The following is a 17,218-nucleotide window of genomic DNA, read 5'->3' as shown; positions in this document are numbered from 1 at the left end:
TTCATTTGCACTCAGGAAATGAACACCCTTCCTTCCCCAGCAGGACCTTTTCTGACCCACCAGTTTCAGTCCTTTCTCTGCCTCTCACATCTCCTGTTTTCTTATCAGAGAATCAGCCAGGGGAAAGGGGTCATTTAAGAGGCCTGTACTTCATCCTGTTCAAAGAAAGATCGACACTGAATTCAGAGGATGCTGCTCAGGGATTTATCCAAAATGTGTTGGAAATCTGTGAACAACCTGCTGCAGTGGTTAATTGCACTCCCCATGGTGTGACTCTTCACTCACTTCCAGCTCAGACTTTGGCTAACACGTGGCTCATGCTGTATGTTATCCCTGATGTATGCTGGGGTCAGTGCTGTTTGGCCAAAGCAAAGGCAACATGTATGTTCCACACAGTGGCCAGAAAGGGCTAAAGGTCCTTATGCAGCCATTGTCACCTGCAGCCTGCTCTCCCTGCAGCCATCATCTTTGCCTGTTGTTTGTCTTGCAATCACTTCAAACCTGCTGACTCCTGGAAATGGTGTGGACCAAATGTCCAAGCTGTAAGTTATCAGTTTACCAAAGCAGTTTTTAAAGTAGCTACAGCAGCAATTGGATTGCTGAGGCTTTCATGCTTCACAGTGTGACATCTGTGCCATGGCAGAGCAGGAAGAACAAGACTCTCCCCAGCAGCTATGTTTTGCTCATAGGTGAATGAGTTACGAGTTGTGAACTATGAATAAGAGAACTTGTGAATTAGAAATCAAGCAATCAAATCCCAGCTAGGGTCTCTCCTGTTCCCACCATCGAGCTCCAAGTCTAATTTGTTTTCCCTGCCACTGCTGGGATCTATGTAACCTGCAAACTCCATGAGACTCTTTCTACATTAAATATTTAGCTTCCCTCTTCCCTGTATTTGCATCAACTTCCTTCTCACTGCTGTTCGTACTGACCTTGAAAAACAAGCTTAGACCTTGCTGATGTAATCCAGAAACAAAACTGCTGAGAAAATTTTCCTTTTCTTTTTGAAAGTTCTATAGAGATAGAATATGCTTAACATGAGAAAGCATAAAATATTCTTCAAAAGCATATACCCTGTGAGAGTCTAGAAGAAAGAGAGGAAGGAAGAAAGAAAACTCTTTTTAAAGCAAAGCAAAATCTACATTACACACATTTCTTCTTTCAAAGCAAAATCTCTAGACCTTTCCAAATAAAAAGTAGCCAAATTTTTAAAATAAATTCCAAAGAACACTTTTTTCCTAACCTCATCTTTAGAAGAGCAGAACTTTGAGGGCTAAAGATAACCCAAGACACAAAACAGAGATAGAGAAACTGTCAGCTCCAGCAGTATAAGCTTGTCGAAACTATGGGACCTCTGAAATGAAAGTCTTAGATTGGCAAATGCTGAGCAATTTGAGAAACAGTCTCACAGGAATGTTTAGGTCAGAGAGTCATGTAATGAATATACTCAGGATATTGGCATTTTATATAATGACTGCACATTATATAAAAGAGATGAGATGCACATTACATTAAATACATTACATTCAAAGCAGCTATATGTCTGTCAACTGCGCTTTATCAAAAAGGAAAGAATGATACAACTTCACACTTTCTGTTAAAATGTATTGGAAAGAAGAAGTCCCTTATGTTTGCCACCCTGCTGCTTAACACTACATGAAAAAGAACAAGAGTACACACACAAGTTTGTTGCATTTGCAGAAACCTGTCTTAAATGCTAGATATCCTTGATAGAGATGTAGAATTTTGTATATACCAACTAGATATTAATTTCTGCCTATCATATTTATTGAAATATCTCCCAAATGTAGAATGCTTCACTAACTCCCATTCACTGAAGTATATGTGTGATGGCAGTCTGGATGCACTTGGCTACCTTCTGTATCACCAGCTTGTTAGCAGAATGATCAAGGGATGAACTATTCTCTTTTTCGTTATGCTTTGATCAGAAAATGCTGATCTGTTAAAACTCAGCTTTGTGCAGAAGCAGGTTAATTTTGAGAAGACGAATTTTCTCGTGAAGCCAGTAAAAAGCTAATCTGACAGCAACAAAATTGCCAGATTTGTCAGTAGAAATATCTGAACAGCCTGTCAACCTGCACTCTGCACACATGTGGGTGTTCTTGTGGTTCACAGAAACATGATTCGTGTTTTTTGTGAAGAAACTTGAAGTTCACTTTGATCCATTTAAAGAAAGAAAGCCTTTGAAAAATTTTTCTTCCAGAAGACAGAAGTTTTCCTTCAAGCCAAATCATGTGCCAGACCCTTTCCAAACCTCTGCACTTTGCAGATTTGCCAGCAGCAGAAGGAAGAAATACAGCCAGGGAAATGGCTAAGCAAAGCACACACAAGCCCACCAAAACCACTGGGGAAACTTACACAATAAACGTTAAATTTGCAAGTTTAGCTACCAAGTCTCTGGGAAAGCAACAGTAACAACATATTATTTCCTATAATCAGGCAATGCTAAAATCAACAAACTTCTGATGAGAGATACTGGGCATCGTTAATGTACTTTGGTAATAACAGACAACTCATTGCATGCTAACAGTTGTTTTACCTACATACAGCATTATACAACTTTGGTTAAATGGAGGGCTCCTGTGTAGGATTTAAAAGGCCTTTTTTGCAAATTCAGCCCATCAAAGTTTAATACTACTACTACTATACTAATAATAATAATGAAAAAAAAAAAAAGAAAAATAGTAGCTGCAGCTTCCACTCCCCACACATATTTTTTTTTTTTTTTAAAGGAGGACTTGCAGATATTTTGAAACTGTAGTGAAGCCTTATAAAAATCCCAGTGTAAAAATCTAATACACATATGCTTATTGTTGAAATGTCTTCTGGAGCCCAGAGCAGATGAAATAATTTTTTCATTAGTTTACCATGCCTTATAATTCTGAGATCCAAATCTCTTTTATTTATTATCTATCACCATGAGAAATCAATCAAACCACAATTCAAAAACAGCCAAGGGAACTGCAATATATAGATCATCTTTTCTTTACTAAATGAGCCTATATAACATGATTCTCAGTTCCTAAAAATATTTTCAAATGAGGTACAATTCATCACTTGGGGTTTTAATTTTTATCTCTTCCAATAGTATTTAAATGCTTCTTTAAGATCAGGAGGAAAAGTACAATAGCTCCTTTGGCCAAAAAATATTTAGGATAAAAAAAAGGCATAAATACTATCTATTGAACAAAGCAGCCAAACAAAAGAAAATGAAAAAGGACATCTGTTTATTCTTTCTACAGATCTGAATATTTTTGTAAAACAGAGTTAAGCACTATATTCAAAACTGCAGAAAAAGCCTCTGAGATACAAGTATTTTCTTAGTTGCATGGCTGTTTCCAGATCTATTGGATTTTTCTTTTACTCTACTGCATAGAATGGATCATAGCAAAAAGCAAGGGAAATAGAAAAAAAATGTATGAAGTAGCATTTCCATTGGATAAACTGCTCAAAAGAGGATAAAATTATGTCCCCAAATACCCAAGACCTGTGTATGTATACATACTTTCAAATATATACAGACATGTCTATATACTATATATATATGCACACATCTATATATGACTGCAGAAATTGTGGAGCCAGAAATCCAATTCTAACCATGGTACTGTCCCTAATTTCACTGTGTTTCTTCCTGTGCCAGCCTTGTTTACATAGAAGTGTACACATATTCCTTGATGAGTAGCAATGATTTGAAAACTGAGCTGTTGTAGCAAAATTTTACATCTTCTTTCCAGTAAAATTAATTCTAATTAGTAAATGCTAATAGATTTTAGGGATTTATTCACTTTTTTTTTCACAGAGAAGAAGCAAAACAGTGGCTACTATTCTGTATATTTGTTTTCTGTATCCCAGATATTTAGAATTTTTCCTTCCCCAGTATCTTTGGGGAAAGAAAAGAAATCCCAAACTCAGAACCTACCTAACAATTTCATTTTGTGGTGGGGAATCTACTGTTAGATGTTTTTTCCCTACACTTTATATATTATATACTTTATTGAAGAAATAATGCAAATCTAAGATACACTTTTAGTTTAGATTTCTTTTTCAATTAATAAAAATTTGATAGCTTGTGGTCCTGATCATGCTGTTATTTTTGGTCAACTCCTTCTTTGATTTGCCATATGGACAACAAATTCCTTAAAAGCCAAAACCTCATTGCTCTAAAGTAGCTGTCTAGTCTCCCATTGTCTATAATAAATTGGCTTTCTGGTAATCACATGGTGGTCATATCATAAGCTTGTATGTTTCCTGTTTTGGGTTTGCATATTAAAGTGAAGAAAATTCTTAGAAGCCTGTGGTGAATTGGGAGAGGCTGAACTGGAAGCTTTATTACAATTCAGTATTTTTTCTGAAAAAGCCATAGGTAGAGAAGAAAATGGCATTAAGCATAATAACAGAAATGAAGGACTTCAGAAGAGTCTTACTGCACCAAAAAAAGTACCATCTCCATCCAAGGATATTTTAGCCCTTCTCCGTGGTATTGTAAGTTGAAGTTCATCCCCTTCTTCTAATTTTGCAATGCCTGGCAAAAGATTTGGAATATTTAAAAGTTAATATTTCAAATACACAAATTTATAAATGGTATTCAAACGTCATTATATGTCATCTTGCAAATGAAAGCATGGCTTGTTACTTGTGATGAGTGATATTATCTTTGGGCACAATCTTAGAGGTTTCAGCCTATCCAAAACTGACAGTTAACATCCTCTGTGAAGATGGACTGAATTCCCACACTGCACTCGGCATTACACAGTTCACTTAAGCAAACACTGCAAAAAAGTTTAACAGTGGCGTACCAAGGTTCCTCATGTTATGGTGATGAGACAGTCAAGGTCAGCATTCAGTATCAATGACCCTAGACCACTCTGTTCCACACTTCTGGAGGATGTCTTATGAGTTTTACCAACCTAATAAAGTTACCACACATCAGCTGATCCACTGCAACTGCAGAGCACAAATTTTGTTTCCTGCCAGCCAGACATCAGCTGATATGATAACCAAGAGCATGTCGCCTTCAAGCTGCAGCCGCTGAGCTGAGGACCCATCTAACATCTGCTAGGACACATGCTCAACAGCATGAGAGAGAGAGCAGTCAGAACTCTTTTTTCAGGTGAAAACAGAACAGTGGGAATTTGGGAAGCAGAAATCATGAAGTGGCAAGATAGAGATCCCAGTTAGAAAAGGGGGGCAATAATACAAGGGTAAAATCAGACCACAAATGAAATTGAACGTGGTTCAACTGGTTCATTCTGGTTGCCAGAATGTGCGACTGAAGGGGCAAAAAATTAAAGGGAATATTTGGACAGCCTCAATTGCCAGGACAAAGTATCTAGTTAGTTAGTTAGTTGGAAATTATTTTTATTTTTAAAAAAATTAGCTTCCTGCCACATCCCATTGGTTTAATGCCATTACTTGCCGACAGTCAACTCTATCCCTCAGTGTCACCCACTTTTTGCAAGGCATTGAAAAAGTCTTTCTGGAAAATAACCAGAGAGAATACCCTCAAATCCACCATTAAAGTGGAAAGACAGACACATAAGAGAAGATATATGGGTTTTTATAGGCCTAGACACTAATTCCTTAAATGCTACTGCAGGAATATGCATATATATTGATCATTGAGCCTACTAGACTTGCATTAAATATTTTAGTTGGTATTTCTTGTGGTGTTTCTAATCTGTGCAGTCATAAAGAGCACCTTATAGGAATTGACTATTTTCATGAAACCAAAGACTAAAAACACAGTGGCCTTTATAAGAAGTAGAAATATCACAGTAAGGTATGCAAGTATTGAATGGCTAAAATCCGTACATGACATTTCAAAGAATATAGCTCTTTAATATTTTCTTGGGATAACTAAATGACGGACTTCAACTCAAGTTAAACCGAGTTCTTCAATAAGGACAGTAGGTAGTCCTCTTGCCTGCCTCAGACATCCAACTAAAAGCACCAAAATGTCTAACCACATTACAGAGTCAATGGAGAGAGCAAAATTGTTCAGATCACCAAGCTGGATGCATAATCTCCAACTGCTGATAATTTATATAAGACTGTATTTTCTGAAAGCATTCTGTAATTTTTCAGTTAGCCAGATCCACAAATGTAGATCCTGTTCTTTATGACTGCTACAATACAATTGCCCAGCACTACAGATTCTATTTGATATAGCTTATTTGCAAACAAAGACAAGAAAAATGCAGATATTTACCAGCAGTATAGCAAGAATTATTTGGATAAGACTGTGGCATATTTTGGATGCAGCGAAACAATGTCACCAAGCTGAGATCATCACCAAACACATGAGCCTTCTTCCTCTGTATTAGGTGTCCCATAGCAAATGTTGTATCCGTATATAAAACCTACGGAAAGAAGAAGTGAAAACTTTAAGCTTATTGTATGGAGGCATTTAAAAATCCTTACAAAAGTCAGGTGCTGAAGTGAAATGAGCTTTCTCACCTGGCCATATATGAAAAAATAACCTGTTTCTTTGATCACTATTTTATTTCCTTGTTCTTCCAGAGCTGTTCCACGTTTAAAGCTCAGTAGCCAAGGGACAATGCTTGAATCATCTAAAAGACAAAACAATTTAGGGTGATCGGAAAGGTTATTTTCTTCATTTGCACCTGCTGAAAATTAAAAAAAGCTGACTTCTAGATAGAACTTCCAGTCTCACTAGGTAGATTTCCCCACTGAAAGGATGATATTTGCAAAAGCCATCCAGATACAGGGACCTTCCAGGTGCAGGGACGTCCTCCTTGTTTTATGATTTTTGTTGTTGTTCCTTTTTTTATTTTTATATTTTTTTAATTTGCTGTTATAACTCATCTACATCTTTGAAGTTAGGCAAAATTTGTTGAAACAGTTATCCCATTAAATAGTTATAAACTATAAATCATGGCACATATTCTTACCTTTCTGTTGGATATCACTTTTGCTGTCAGCAATCAGTTGTAAGCAGGCCTGCAGCACTGCAAAGTGAAAGCATTTTGTAATCAAAGAGACGTAATTCAATAATAGAATAAACTTATGAAACTACTTTAAGGAAAAAAAAAAAAAAGACATGAAAGAAATCTCTCAGTCTCACCACTTATTTTAAAACAGAACATACTGATTTTAATGCACACCTTACTAAGTGTGCAAAATGAAAATTCCTGTCGTAACATATAGTGGATGACTTTTGGAGATCATGCAGCTAAATGGGAGGCCTCAGGCAGCAGCACAAGTAACACTTGCTTGTTTTAATATCTGGTCTTAATATAATTATGTAACAGTAAGTCAAATGAGCTAGAAATCATCAGGTCACTTAGCCTTGTTAAATTTCTAAGCAAGAGCTTGAAAAAAGCCCCAACCCCACCAGCTATGATAGCACATTTTCTAACTATGTTTGCCATATTGTTTAGAGAACTTACTTTCCATTTAGAGTTGCTGTAAAATATTAGTCATATATACTTTCCTAACAAATTCTCAAAGTCCATATATATGTACTTTCAATATGTTTTCAGATACCTACGCTTGATCAACATATACTGAGGCTAAGGGGAAAAATACAGAGATGACTGAGCAAATTAATGCACACATAACAAATAGCTTGGTATCTGTCAAAATGTGTTGTTCAGGACTGTAGAGATTGGCGACACTAGTGAGAACTTAGGTATTTGTTCAGAGAAAAATACTTCAGAATGTTAAAACACAGATTTGCTACTGAAACAAAGATCTTGTAAAAAAACAAAAAAAACCAAAAAAAACCCCAAAAAACCAAACCTGCTAAGCACAAGTGTCAGGCAACAAGATAAAAGAAAAAAAGAATAGCTGCATTTGCTTGGAGCAGATTTTAATCAAAATATCTGGTTCTCATGCCACTTTGAAGGATGGAAGACCAAGTAGTAATATTTACTGCATATGACAGAGACCAAATGAATTTATTAAGAGTCAAGAGAAGAAAATTCTGCCATTGATTGCTCCATTTTGTTTACCACTTTTCAGACAAGAAGGCTGTGGATCAGATTTGGCCACATGGATTTGGTATAAAGAGGAATGCCATGGATATGTGGGATCCTGTTTTTGCATCTGTCAGTGGTACCCACATGAGCAAACAAGTGTCTAGCAGCACAAACCTCTTGCTGCACAGCAGGTAGCAAGAAGATTTAGGTGGAAAGCAGTCTCTTTCTGTTTCGAAGTCTCTTTTTTAAGGGGTCTTTCTTGAAAACAGGGGAAGAGGGCTGGATGCTCACCAGCACTCAGCAGTGCCAACTGGCAGCGCACAAGGATTCAAGTACACATCTGGGAATGCTCCAATGCCAGAATGATCACACAACCTGCAAGCCCTGTTTATGCTGATAGGAATGCTATCATCCAAACTCCTGTCTCCTACACTGAAATGTGTCCTTGAGTCCTGTCAATACACATTAGTAATGTGCTACAATCTATAGATTTTTCAAACCAAGAATTTAAAGGCATCTGAATTATCTACCTTCTAGTAAGAAATAAAAAAATAAAGTCAAGCCAACACAAAATTAAAAAAGGTATTATACTTCATATCTTTTTCTATCACACTTGTGAACAAAACAGTTTTCTGGAAAATAAACTTCTAAATAAAATTAAAATGCAATTTTATGGAGTCATACAACACAGCACACCAGGCAATTAATTTCACATGGTATTAATTCTTTGAAACAAAATGCCTTCCTAGTGAATGGAATTTGATGATTCCCTAGTATTTCAGTAAGCTAAACCAAAATTTTAACTCCTGCTTTTAAAAGAACTCACTAGTGTGGCTACCAGATTTTTCATTAATCAAATGAGAGGATTCGTGATGATTCCCACTAACCAGCTGCTATCCAGCTGGGAATCAGTGGGTAGTGTCTACAAGCAGTGAAAGCTATGGTTACTTTAGCAACTCTTGCTAAACTTACTCTGCAAACTTCAAACTATCCTAATTCTCAGTTTGCAAGCCTGAACTTCTTTTTCAGCCGGTTGCAGCACTGAAATTCTAGTCAACATTGCTGAGAACTGCTCACAGTAATTTAAATCTGCAAGATCAGTACAGTTTGAGATCATCTCCATATTTTTTTTAAAAACATACCAACTCTACTTTATTCTACAGACATCAGATCTGCACTTAATCTTAAAAAAAACCAAACTCTCTTTTCTTTAAATATCTGCAGATAGGAACAAGCCTCCACAGAATATAGTAAGCTTGTTTTGGAGAAAATGCATGCAATAACATCCTTCATGACAATAGAAACTAGCACAGTGGCCATTTTGCCTAAAGCTACAAAAGACAATATCTAAAAAAGTGCTTGAAGAATTAACAACTATGTGCTTCAAAAATATGTTCAGAGGCCAAAGTTGATGCATGACTATTTCCGGTATATACAAGTACTTTGACTTCAGTGGAACTACTTACATGCCTAAAATTAAGCAATTCATTGAAACAAATTCCATGTAAACACTACTAATATTAAGGAGAGGATATGGATGTACAAAGTACATTTTCTGGGTAAATTAACAGGAATTTTCAGTAAACAGTAAATGTTTTTAGAAAAGCTAGCAATTCTATTCCAAAAAGCACCCTAATCTTACCTCAAGTAGAAAAAGAAGAACACATGTATTACAAAATACACATTGAATAGTTGCTACTGAATGTCTTTAAGCCCAGTGTAAATCAAACCTGAGGAACATCGTCACAGTCTAAAGGATTTTTGATTAATAATGAAAGCAAAATACAGGATTAACGAAATACATCTTGAAAATATGTAAAAATATCTAGACTGAGTCTCATCATGAGATCTATCTATATAAAAGGGTATCTAGAATGATAAAACATGTTCCATCCTCTTGTGACTTTACATAATATCTTTGCTTTGATGAACATTCTTTTTTTTCCACTGATTTTAATTGCTCTGTAGGCTGTGGGTTGGCAGAAGTTCATTTCAGAGTCTGTCTTATTCCATGAACAGAAGACAAATTCTGAAGATGTTAGTCAGTACAGATGCCTTTACAAACCACAGCCAGCACATGAAATGATGAGTTCTCTACTGGTTGAGCAATGTAGTCACAATTAAAAAAAGCCTACTATTTTCTGCTGAAGAACAGCAGTCCAGATTTCTGCATATCTCCATGATTACCTTATATTGGTAAAATAAAATTTTCCCTCACATGTAAATTTTGTTATTATTTAAATTGTGTAATAATTGTATTGTTTTGCAATCTTACTTAATGATCCATCCAAACAAAATTTCAAGTTTAATATTCATGGGCTCATGTATAAAATTTGATAACTGAGGCCTGAGACATCTGTGCCAATTTTTGCTGAAATAAAACCTAGGAAAATCCCTAACCTTGAAAAAAACCCCTCAGATCTGCTTATTTAGGTTCCTATTTTGTCTATATTTGTTCTCTGTAGGCTTCCCAAAGCACATTTAAACACCAGACAATTTAATTTATAAATGACAAACATTTTCTTGAACTGTTTAAAGTTCTTCTTACCTTAACTTCTTGGTTTCTCATCACAAGAGATCTTACTCTAGTTTTTGCTTGTGCATTTTTATAAACTGGTTTGCATGAACTCTATCACAGCAGAAACCAGGATGACTGGTTAATTTGGTGCTTTTTTATTGAGACATCTTTCTAAGGCACTAGTTATGGATTCAATCAGACCTTGCATTAAAATGCCTTGATCATAGTTGCATGTATGACTAAGATCTAACAAACATCTTAAAAGAATTAGTAGCAATATTTTGATCTTCACAGAATTGCCAAAAACATGTTACATTTAGAAAAACAAGGGAATTGCTTACTAGGAATTAAGACTTCCATTATACAGTGTAAAGCAGAATGTTGGTTTTAAAACTTAGGGCTTAATTGGTGTGTTTTTGACTGTACAGTGTACTGCATAATACACAGCACTGGTTTATTCACTCATTCATTCAGTGAAATTCTTCATGTAAAATTACAGGAATTGCATCAAGTAATTTTCTATCCTTTTGCATGGAAGGCTCTATTCCCTTCTGAGTGAGACTGTTGTCAGCAGAAAAAAATAAGGACAACATATATTTTCAAGAAGTAGGCCTTTCTTTCTCATTTTGAATTTGATTTTAATTTTTATTTTATATTTGACCTCTTCAAACAATAAAAATACAAAGTATTGTGAATATTTGGTAAGGGAATTTTATATGTGGCATTTGTTTAAGCTAGTAAAAAATGCTTATGTCTCAATTCAGAGACTGCTTAAGTCAAGTACCACTAGTAAAACCTCTTGCTATCTCTCTGTCACAGACACCTAAAGCAACAACGTACAGTCAAAACACTTCCAATGAACAAATGTACCAATTTTCCAGTACAGCAATTTTATCAAGAGCAATGGTAAAATTCTCACACAGTGCTTGGGAGCCAATAGTTCCCATGGACACAACTGATATTGGGTAGAACCTGAGAATTGCTAGTAAAAACCAATTGCCAAATCACATGCCAGGTTACCCTGACTCAGTGATTTGTGGAATTACATAGAATAGCTCCTCTGCTCCTTCATACATGCTAGGAGTTGGGCAAACTCAATTCACCAAGGTAAATGTAATCCATAGGGGCTTCAGTCTGATCCCAGCAGGTCACCTGCATTTGCGTTCACAGCAGACCAGATTCTCACCTCCCTAGGTCATGTGAATCAGAATCCCACAATAATGATCAGAATGAGGCACTGAGGCAGTGTGAAAATAAAAACTAATGTTCGTACTGTGGCTTAGGCAATGGGACCTAAATCTTGTTCCTAGACTCAAGTGCACATGCAGCTCAGGAAGAAACACAGAGGCGATGCAATCAATAATTGTATAATAGAATATAAAATTCAGGAGAGGTCTTTTGTTATGTACCAATTTTCCTCCACAGATGAAATTTGTAAAGAGAAAGATAAAAAGAAAAAGAGGTACATCTGTTGTAACATGTCCTGATATGACATTTGCCAGAAGCGTACATTTCAAAATCCCCCATTAACCACCCACTCATTGCAGCAAGAGATCTGGTTCTGACTGCTAACTGTGCAGCTTTACTTGGAATTGATGCTTGAAACACTTCTCTTCAACCTACCCAAGCTGGAAATTTTTGCAAAACACAAAACGTTCAACTACTGATGACTAATAGTTATATGCATTAGCACAGACAAACCTATAACCATAGAAAAAGAAACAACATTGTGTTAAATCCACTTCTGTTCAATTGTCCTTTTAATTAAAATGCTAATTTGTGGCCACTTGTAGCATCAAAGTGGAAATTCAGTATGTTTAAGAAAGGCTGTACTGGGTTTACACCAGTAAATATCTATCTATATAATATATACCAAAAATGATAGGGCATCTGTTCCTGGATTTTAACTATTAAAGTCTAAAAAACACTAAAACTGATCAATAACTTTATTTACAAACATGATATTAGTTCTGTATTTTATTTCTGCTCTCTGTTGAAGCACAAGAGAAGTAATTAGATACCAGTGATGTTTCCAAATATTAGCTTTCTAAGGAATTGATCCATGTAAAATACAATTATGGGTCAACAATTAATTATGAAATCAGACTCTCAGACTTTGCTGAAGCAAACAGAAATAGGACAAGAACATGCACCTCACTCAATACCCTGATTTATTAGCCATTATATGAGTGCCACACATCTACAAGACAATTTGGAGACTGATAGGATTCTGGTATCCAGATACGAATGTCAAAAGATCAAAATGAAGAGCCTGTAATTCTGTGTACATGACCAAGTAGTAGACTGGATTCAGCACCATGAACAACACCATGTTCTTCTATTCAACCCACCCCGCTAAAACAAATTTTAACATTGACTAGTTGGTTCATGGTCATCAGTGAAATCTGATCTCAGAAAATATAATACGTTGCTGAACTCTGGAAAGCTATTTTTTTTCTGTAATTAGAGGAGGCAGAAAGTTAATTCTAACAGACAACCTTATGCAAGATTTGAAATTTACTTTTTTTATATATATATATAAAAAATGAGGTTCTAACATTTTTGTAATAGGTCAACTTATGTAGCTTTTCCCCTTAAAATGAATGTTCATATTCTGTGTTTTCTGTCATCCATCCTATAAAACTTTAAATCCAGCTGTACCTTAAAAAAAAGTTTACAGAAATAAGTAGCTTAATTGAAATTTTACATGTTAGAAGTGAACAGGTTTAATCAGAGGTGGCTACATGATGAGAAGAATTTAAAGTCTACTCAGAAACACAGCTGAGGAGCTCCAAACCCTGCTCAGCTCAAATAGCAATAAGACTAAAGATTAAAGCTATTGTGAAGGAAACTGGATCACTTGCAGAGTATTGATGATTTAACAACCATTTAAAAAAAAGATATCTCCTTATTTTTTATGATATTTGTATTTCAGATCACTTGTATTTTATTTGGGAGTTCCTAGGGTGGGGAGGGCAAGGGAGGTCTGTGGTTTCTGTGATAGGAAACAGGCTACAAGAAGTACAATTTAAGCAATCATGACCTCAGTCCTGTTTGCGAAATCTTAGCCAAGATCTTGGATCAAATACCACTAATGAAATAAAATAAATCTTTTAAAAACTCTTGGACTTGAAGTGATGTCTTAAATTAATGTTTTTTTGTTTTTTTTTGGTTTTTTTTTGTTGTTGTTGCTGTTTTTTGTGTGTGTGTTTTGTTTTGTTTTTTTTTTAATATTAGAAGTAAGTTGAGTCATTATACTCTAGGACTTTAATTTCATTTAGCTTACTGAAGCTTAAGTTAAATACATTTCATATTAGTTGCTCACTGAGATACACATTTTATGCAAAGCTTCATTTAATCTTTACCTAAAATTTATTCCATTTCAACTTTTCTAAATAGTTCAAGATACCAGTTAAAATGATGTAAAAGTATACGTAACAAGAGTGAACAGATTTAGCAACTCAGAAATATTTTTAGTTACTCAGTGCAATTAGAGTATGTGTGCTAATGAGTATAATAAAAATCTGCATTTCATCTTATAAGGCCTCATTGTATTTGGAAAAAAGGAAGAAATGTAGGCATTTTGTCCCCAAAGGAAACAAATATATCCCATTAATATGTCAACTCTATAATACACATCCAAGGTCTTTTATGGAGCACAGTCTTCAGTGCTTTTTGCAGAACCTTTTAAAAAGGAGAATCATGACCAAAAATAATCTTACTTGATTCCTTTATTACTATTACTATTTATTGATAGGTTGTTTAATGTAGAAATGATGCTAAACTTCTAAATTCCTTGTAGTCTGCTTCTTTTGTCAGGTACAAGCCAGCCTTTCTTCTTGAAAGCTCCTATTTCTCTAAAGTTCTCATTACTTCTCTCTTTTAGGGTGAGCATGCTTCCCCAGGAAAGTGAATTGGCATTTTTATTAATAGATTTCCCTCCATACTTTGATCAGAGAAAATTGAACAGTTTAAAAACTGAATGATTTGAAGTTGCCTTTCTCAACTCTAACATATCATGCAGATTTGGGATCTAACACTCAAAGTTTAACCTGCAGACAGCATAAATATCTTGTAAACAGTATGTCCCTACTCATGGCACGATGGTTGGATTACATGGCCTTTAAAGATCCCTTCAAATCCTAAACATTCTGTGATTTCAATGTTCTTTCCTTTAAGAGAATATGCCTACGGTTAACACCATTCACCCATCAATAGTTTTGAAAACCGGAATGGGCTCTGGGAACACGGATCAACTGACAGGAGAAAGAAAACATGGATGAAACATTCCTGCATTTCCCTAGAGAGTATCCAACTGTGGCATCCCAACCCAGTTCATCAGCTGGTATTTACCTTTTTCTTCTGTGTTGACAACAGACCGCCTGCCCCTGTTTCTACTCCCGTTCCAGATTTCCTTTGGGAAGCTCTCAACTGGGCCAGTACCAGCAAGCCTGCTCTCCTAACAGGGAGAAGCAACAGCCAGTGAGAGCAGCCCCACATTGGATCATGCCCGGCAAGCCAAAACCCACTCCTCCAGCTTACCTGCCTGGAGCCAGCTGCAGACACTTGTAGGAAAGAAGAAACAGGGGTACCTGCTTTATTTTCATTGCGGGACACGAGTGGCTGGTCTAGCGCAGACCTTGCCTGGATGCTGTAGATCAGCTCGTTGCGCAGAGCTTCTAGTTCTGTTTTCAGGATGATAACATGGTAAAGAGACACTGCTGCAAGACAAGAGGACAGGAGCATTGCAAGCCACAGGAATGTGACAGAAAAAAGTCCCGTGGCGCCTGAAACAGCACCAGGGGGGGCAGAGGGAGAGGAGGCGGTATCCTTCTGTTGGATGACGTGCACACAGTCCACGGATTTCATCGCTGCTCTTTCCTTACTAAAGCCAGAGGGAGAGTTCAGCTGTCTCCTTCCGAGGTGCAATCCATGTTACCAGTTGCTCTCTGAAACTAAGGGCATCCAGAATAAGTGAACAAAACGCCCAGATCATTTCCTGTCATATGAAGCTGTTGATAGTACCATTAAACTTAATGTACAAAGTGAATATCTAAGACTCTGTCTTCCCTTTGTTTTCACCTCTCTGTGCTGCATTTTGGAAATGAATACTTTCTCACAAGCTACCTTCCTCCTTTCACTTTCCACTAGTTAGTTATGTGGCAGCTTGCTATAGCAATTTCCCATAGTCTTTAAATTTAGGCACAGCCAGTACCACCGGTAATTTTGAGTCTTATCTAGAAGTGCAGAAACCATGTAAAGTTTCCCGGCAGTATTTCATCCAGTGCTACTTAAAAGACATACATGTATGACAGGCATGTGTCTGCGTGTGTGTGAAGGCATATAGATGTACCCTGCATATACATTATTTCATCTATATTAGCATGTTTATATTCATATCTAAAGTGCCAATATGCCTACAGAGGTGGAAAATGATTCAAAATAAATTTTGTATCCTTTCCTAAAAACAATAGTGAAAAACATTCCCAGTAATGAGTCACAAATTACAGATTTCTCAGTTGTAAGAAGATGAAAATTCTGCAGTTCAGTTCATCAAAATAACTCAAAAAAGAATGACATTTTATTAAACTTTTCTAATAAATACAATCTCTTTAAAGAATTCAAGAACTTGCATTAACGCAGAAGGGAACACAAATAAGCAGGGAAAGAAAATTTGGTGGGGTGGAACTAGAAGAGCTGAAAAACAGGAGACGGAAAAGAATAAGAGAAGGGGAAATAAAAACAGGGTGAAAGGGAAGATATTTATTTAGAGAATTTAAAATTAAACACAACCCAAAACTTTAAACATGCATGCTGACAACACTCGGGTGAATCCTGAATGTCTGGTTTAAGTTAATCTTTTAAGATTTTATTAGTATTTTCATCTTAAAACTCTGTATTAGGAATTCCTTTCTTCTCTGCAACAGCAAGGCTATCAAGACATCCCACATATGTTCATGTGATTTTTTTACTCTCTTTCACACAAAATTCAACTTTTACCCCTTTATTAAAAGTTCCAGTGGACTGGGACAGAAGAAAAAAGATAAACAGTATCACAGTTATGGTTAAAATCAATGGGTCAGCCCCTCTTACCATGTAAGTAAACTTTATCTTTGCAAAAGATAAAACTTGTACAGGTCAGTCCAAATACTGTGGAATAAATCCTGATGACAACACCTACCAGAGTAGTTCAGATCAAGTTAATTCTGTAGGGAAGGAGAAGGAAGAAGGAACAACTATAGAGTAACAACTGCCGTAGCCTCTCCCTCTTCTGTTTTTTAAGGCTACAACAAATTTAGTGTGATTATAAGCTCTATCATCTTCCGTTGTGATGCAAGGCATGCTTTTCTTTATTTTGCCACTTCTAGCAACCACACACATCCTGCACAGACAAGTAGATTTGTTCCTAAATGCAAAGGAAAAAAAAATACCCTGTATCTTGCACCTAGAAGCCACATACATACTGTGAGAAATTATATGGAAATCAGTATGGGGTGGAAAAAATAGAATACCATACCATTTCTGTCCCTACTTTAAGGGCTAAGTTAAGCTGTATATGGGGCAGCATTTTGAAGTAAATTTAATATGAACTAATGTAAGGTTTTTTAACACAAGAGCAATTATTAGAACTAAGCAGACATGCCTTCAAGTATTTCTAGACATCGGAACACTACCAGTCTAGTACTGACTGTTCCAACAATAAAAATTAATGTGACAGTTGGAAAAAAAGTGCTAT

The 17,218-nt window shown here is 36.1% G+C and overlaps 1 protein-coding gene across 2 annotated transcripts; it reads right to left on the bottom strand.

Annotated features, from left to right (window-relative positions):
* Positions 1 to 3,231: 3,231 nt before the first annotated feature.
* On the bottom strand, positions 3,232 to 16,991 carry TNFSF13B (TNF superfamily member 13b). Of its 2 annotated transcripts, XM_066313516.1 has the most exons (7): positions 16,664 to 16,991; positions 15,025 to 15,437; positions 14,836 to 14,941; positions 6,936 to 6,992; positions 6,481 to 6,593; positions 6,233 to 6,383; positions 3,232 to 4,546 (listed from the first exon to the last, which is right to left on the bottom strand). In XM_066313516.1, the coding sequence occupies exons 2-7, from the start codon at positions 15,349 to 15,351 to the stop codon at positions 4,434 to 4,436; spliced, it is 867 nt and encodes a 288-aa protein (XP_066169613.1). In that variant the 5' UTR covers positions 15,352 to 15,437; positions 16,664 to 16,991; the 3' UTR covers positions 3,232 to 4,433. The 2 variants fall into 2 exon arrangements, with proteins under 2 accessions (XP_066169613.1, XP_066169614.1); XM_066313517.1 differs by lacking the exon at positions 16,664 to 16,991 and having other exon boundaries at positions 15,025 to 15,754.
* Between the last annotated feature and the right edge of the window lie 227 nt (positions 16,992 to 17,218).

The sequence above is a fragment of the Sylvia atricapilla genome, chromosome 2 (genome assembly GCF_009819655.1).
Source record: "Sylvia atricapilla isolate bSylAtr1 chromosome 2, bSylAtr1.pri, whole genome shotgun sequence".
NCBI classification, from domain to species: Eukaryota; Metazoa; Chordata; class Aves; order Passeriformes; family Sylviidae; genus Sylvia; species Sylvia atricapilla.
This window is presented reverse-complemented; position numbering and strand designations above follow the sequence as displayed.

What these genes read in the sequence shown, in the direction of transcription:
- TNFSF13B (XM_066313516.1), bottom strand. Translation starts at nt 15,351, where the DNA reads ATGAAATCCGTGGACTGTGTGCACGTCATCCAACAGAAGGATACCGCC. An exon ending in CTGCAGCTGGCTCCAGGCAG is followed by an intron (nt 14,942 to 15,024) that starts GTAAGCTGGAGG and finishes TCTCCCTGTTAG; the next exon opens with GAGAGCAGGCTTGCTGGTAC. An exon ending in TGTCAACACAGAAGAAAAAG is followed by an intron (nt 6,993 to 14,835) that starts GTAAATACCAGC and finishes TTCACTTTGCAG; the next exon opens with TGCTGCAGGCCTGCTTACAA.